General features: G+C 39.7%; 1 protein-coding gene across 1 annotated transcript; it reads left to right on the plus strand.

Annotated features, from left to right (window-relative positions):
- Window positions 1–1,134: 1,134 nt before the first annotated feature.
- Window positions 1,135–3,162, plus strand: LOC140854811 (cationic peroxidase SPC4-like). The gene is made up of 3 exons (XM_073250855.1): window positions 1,135–1,437; window positions 1,573–1,755; window positions 2,448–3,162. The coding sequence occupies exons 1-3, from the start codon at window positions 1,180–1,182 to the stop codon at window positions 2,991–2,993; spliced, it is 987 nt and encodes a 328-aa protein (XP_073106956.1). The 5' UTR covers window positions 1,135–1,179; the 3' UTR covers window positions 2,994–3,162.
- Window positions 3,163–4,003: the final 841 nt, after the last annotated feature.

Raw genomic sequence — 4,003 nt, forward strand, 5'->3', positions numbered from 1 at the left:
ACGATGAAATTCTTTTTCCGTCGCTAATATAAAACTATTTACGATAAAAAATTATTTTCATCATAAATATTTTATTATTTATGATGAATTTAATTTTTCATCTTAAATATTCTTATTATCGATGAAAATATTTTCGTCACAAATAATTTCATCGTAAAAACTCTTTTTCCTTGTAGTGATAGCAAGTTCGGTTTCTAATCGTGCTTGATTTTTCTTTATCATTCTCATTTCATTGGTGTGGCATTCTTTCATAATCTTCATATCCTTCTCCAATAATTTCACTTTCTCAGAGGCTCTATCATCTTTTGAGATTGCTCTCAAGTGATGAGATGCTGGTCTCCATAAATTACTTGGGGTTGGACCAAGTCCTAAATCCCATACTAAGCCACTCTTCTCTTGTCCCATCACTTATGAACATATATGATCCTTGAAAGTGACACTATCTTAGGATTGATCAATAGAATTAGAAGGTTGACTTAACTTTTACTTCTTCAAAAACTAAGCTCATAAGAAAAAAAAATTACATCATTTTCATGATGATATAAAATTATAAAAAAAAATAAAGTTTCAAATTAACAGCATCACATAGACAAAATCAAAAAACTTACAATTATTCGAGCCGACTCATCATTAATAGGCCTCTCATCCTTGCATTGCTTATGAGTTTAACAAAAAATATCAGAGTCTGCGTGAATGCATTCCTCAACTCTGACACGCTATCGGAGTCTCCATGAATGCTCGGGCCTTCAAGCCTCGAGGGATATCCTCAACTGGACTTGGTCTTTTTTTTTTTGGCAATACAAGTGGACTTGGTCTTGACAAACCAGTGAGCAAATTATCAGATCAGACATATTGAGCTAGTTGCAGCTGATGTAATATTTCTTTATTAGTTTTGTCTACAGCATTTATGATAGACTAAGGCAAGAATTTCGTCGGAGGGGATGGAGATCGACTTAATGAAATTATCATGTAGACTTAGTCTACCTGATAATTTAATTTCTCCGATAAATAACGACCATCTTTGCTATCAATCCTTGACGTAACACAAGAAGCAGCTCTTATTACACCCGACATCAGGTAGACTTAGTCTGCCTGATAATTTCTCCTATAAATAGCGACCATCTTTGCTATTAACCCTTGACGTAAAACGAGAGGAAGCTCTTAACACACCACACGCCAATGGCTTCCTCTACTTCAACTTGTCCTCCTCCTCTCCTAGCTCTTGCATTCATCATCTCTTCGCTTGTCTTCTTCTCTACTTTACCACAAGCAGAGAGCTGTCCTCCCTCGGCGAACGGCCTCTCTTGGAGCTTCTACGAGACCAGCTGCCCAATGTTAGAGCAGATCGTTAGGGACTACCTCAAGAAGGCCATCAGAAAGCATGCTGGTCTCGCTCCTGGCCTCCTTCGCATGCACTTCCACGACTGCTTCGTCCAGGTATGCCTTTAAGTACGAGTGAAGCATGGCCATGTACAAGTTTTTGGCTCTTCCCTCATGTACGTACACGAATATGGGGAATTTTGTTTTGTTTTTTTTGAGTTAGACACAAATATGGGACTTTGAAATTGGCAGGGGTGTGATGCATCCGTGTTGCTGGATGGGCCGGAGAAGGAGTCAGTTCCAAACCTGACACTGAGGCCATCGGCCTTCAAGGCCATCAAAGACATCCGGACTCTCACGGACCACCAATGCGGCTACAGGACTGTCTCTTGTGCCGACGTCACGGCTCTCGCTGCCCGCGATGCCGTCTACCTGGTATTGCTTCTCTCTCTCTCGTGGTTATTCGTTAGATCAGGTCAACCGCTGATCAGTTGGTGGGCCAGTCTAATTAAAAATTTCATCTATCTCCCTCTTTTATTCTCGAGATCCAGTCTACAATCGAACTGATAAATCATGTCTGAAAAAATAATTTATCCTCACTATTAATAAATATAGACACCATCATTAATATTCAATCCATGAAGGAATTTCTTTGATAAATAACTCCTCTACCATTCATAGGTAAATCTTAAATTCCATAATTACTTGGAATTACTTAGAATTTCACAATAAATAGTGTAGATTAAGCTAATGAAAAAAAATATCATGTCAATATTTTGAGTAGCTAAATAGATGTATCAACATGATGAGTAGATATTTGTTACAACGGTGATATCACATCAAATTTATAACAAGTCAATCAAAAATCTAAAATTATTGAAACAGTATGAAGTATCATCATAAAATTAATAAAATATATAATAATCAATGAAATACAAGCATCTTCATTGGCTTATTATAAGTTTGACATATTATTACTGTTGCAATGAATGCTTACTCCTGACTTAGGCTACAGCATTCATTGTGAGCTAAGCCCATACAATAACTTTTCTGATGCTGACTTCCGACATCTGGGGTTCCTTTTGAACTCGGCCTTGTAATTAACGACTCCAGAGCTTTTCTTGCAGTCTGGCGGGCCTCACTACCCGGTCCCCTTGGGCCGCCGTGACGGCTTCCGCTCCGCCACCAATGAAACCACCATCGCCAGCCTCCCTTCTCCCTCCTCCGACGCCAGCATCCTCCTGTGTAACTTGTCCAAGCACCACCTCGACGCCACCGACCTCGTCGCCCTCTCCGGTGGCCACACCATCGGCATCGGCCACTGCAACATCTTCGACGACCGCCTCTACCCCGGCCAGGATCCCACCATGGGCAAGATCTTCGCCAAATCCCTCCGCCGCACCTGCCCGGCCAAGAACACCGACAACGCCACCGTGCTCGATATGCGGTCCCCCTACACCTTCGACAACAAGTACTACGTCAATATCATGAACCGTCAAGGCCTCTTCACGTCGGATCAGAGCTTGTACACCGACTCCAGGACGCGGCCTATCGTCACCAGCTTTGCCGTGAACCAGTCTTTGTTCTTCGAGAAGTTTGCGGCGGCCATGATCAAGCTTGGGCAGCTGGATGTGCTAACGGGGAATCAGGGGGAGATCCGAGCTCAGTGTTAGGCGATCATGGCGGGTGGTGGATTTGTGGTCTCTTAGAAAGTGATGCTTAATTTGTTTCGTAAGGGGCTGCTGCGTATCTTTGTTTCTTGTGGCTTAATTTGGTCTTTTGTATGTCATATTTTGTGGACTGTAATGCGGCTTATTATTAATTGGACCAGGTTCTAACGTACTACGTGCAATTCCACGGTGGATAACACGCCACGTTACCCCTTGCATGTCACCAATTCCCGACTACGCGTTATCCACCGTGCTTATGCTCCGTGGTTTGCCCTCGTCCATGCGATAATTTCTCCCGTAATGGTGGCTCGTATGTTGTGGGTAGTTGTTGTCTTATCATGTAACTGGCGGCCATGCTCACGCCATGCATGCACGGACTAGATTTATATTCTCAAATATCTAGAAGCACACCTTTAGAGTGGGCCGGTCTGAATCAATGTTATAGGCCCTAAAAGAGCAAACCACCCCATATGTTAGGTTAGTACCTTCAAGGCAATCCTATTAAAAATATCACAAATTGAAAAAAAAGTTCCTTCCCATAAATTGTCAAATGTCCAAAACTAGTAATCATACGGTCAATTATATTAATCAAAGTTCTATTCTTACATCCAATATGTGGCTTTGCCTCCCATTTCAATCCACAAAAAAAAAAAATTCAAAGCTCTATCCTTTCTCTTAGCTACTTTATTAAACTTAAATGGATAATACAAGAAAATTTCATGAACAATATAATTTGTTTTACAAAAATTATTAAGCTCATTGGAGGTATATTCTTCTCTTCTATCCAATTTAAGAAGTTTCTTCTTTTATTCTAATAAGATATATATATATATATATATATATATATATAAAACAGTATTTAGAGAAATCACCTAATAAAGTAATAAAATTAAGTTCCATATATCACTACGCATCAATTCTAAATATTTAATTTTTTAAATACCATTTTTAATAGTTTTCTTGGTTGCTTAAATTGTACACTTCTTATATTTTTAATTTGTATGAATATTATA

The sequence above is a fragment of the Elaeis guineensis genome, chromosome 1 (assembly GCF_000442705.2).
Source record: "Elaeis guineensis isolate ETL-2024a chromosome 1, EG11, whole genome shotgun sequence".
Taxonomy (NCBI): Eukaryota; Viridiplantae; Streptophyta; class Magnoliopsida; order Arecales; family Arecaceae; genus Elaeis; species Elaeis guineensis.

What these genes read in the sequence shown, in the direction of transcription:
- LOC140854811 (XM_073250855.1), top strand. Translation starts at nt 1,180, where the DNA reads ATGGCTTCCTCTACTTCAACTTGTCCTCCTCCTCTCCTAGCTCTTGCA. An exon ending in TCCACGACTGCTTCGTCCAG is followed by an intron (nt 1,438 to 1,572) that starts GTATGCCTTTAA and finishes TGAAATTGGCAG; the next exon opens with GGGTGTGATGCATCCGTGTT. An exon ending in CCCGCGATGCCGTCTACCTG is followed by an intron (nt 1,756 to 2,447) that starts GTATTGCTTCTC and finishes CTTTTCTTGCAG; the next exon opens with TCTGGCGGGCCTCACTACCC.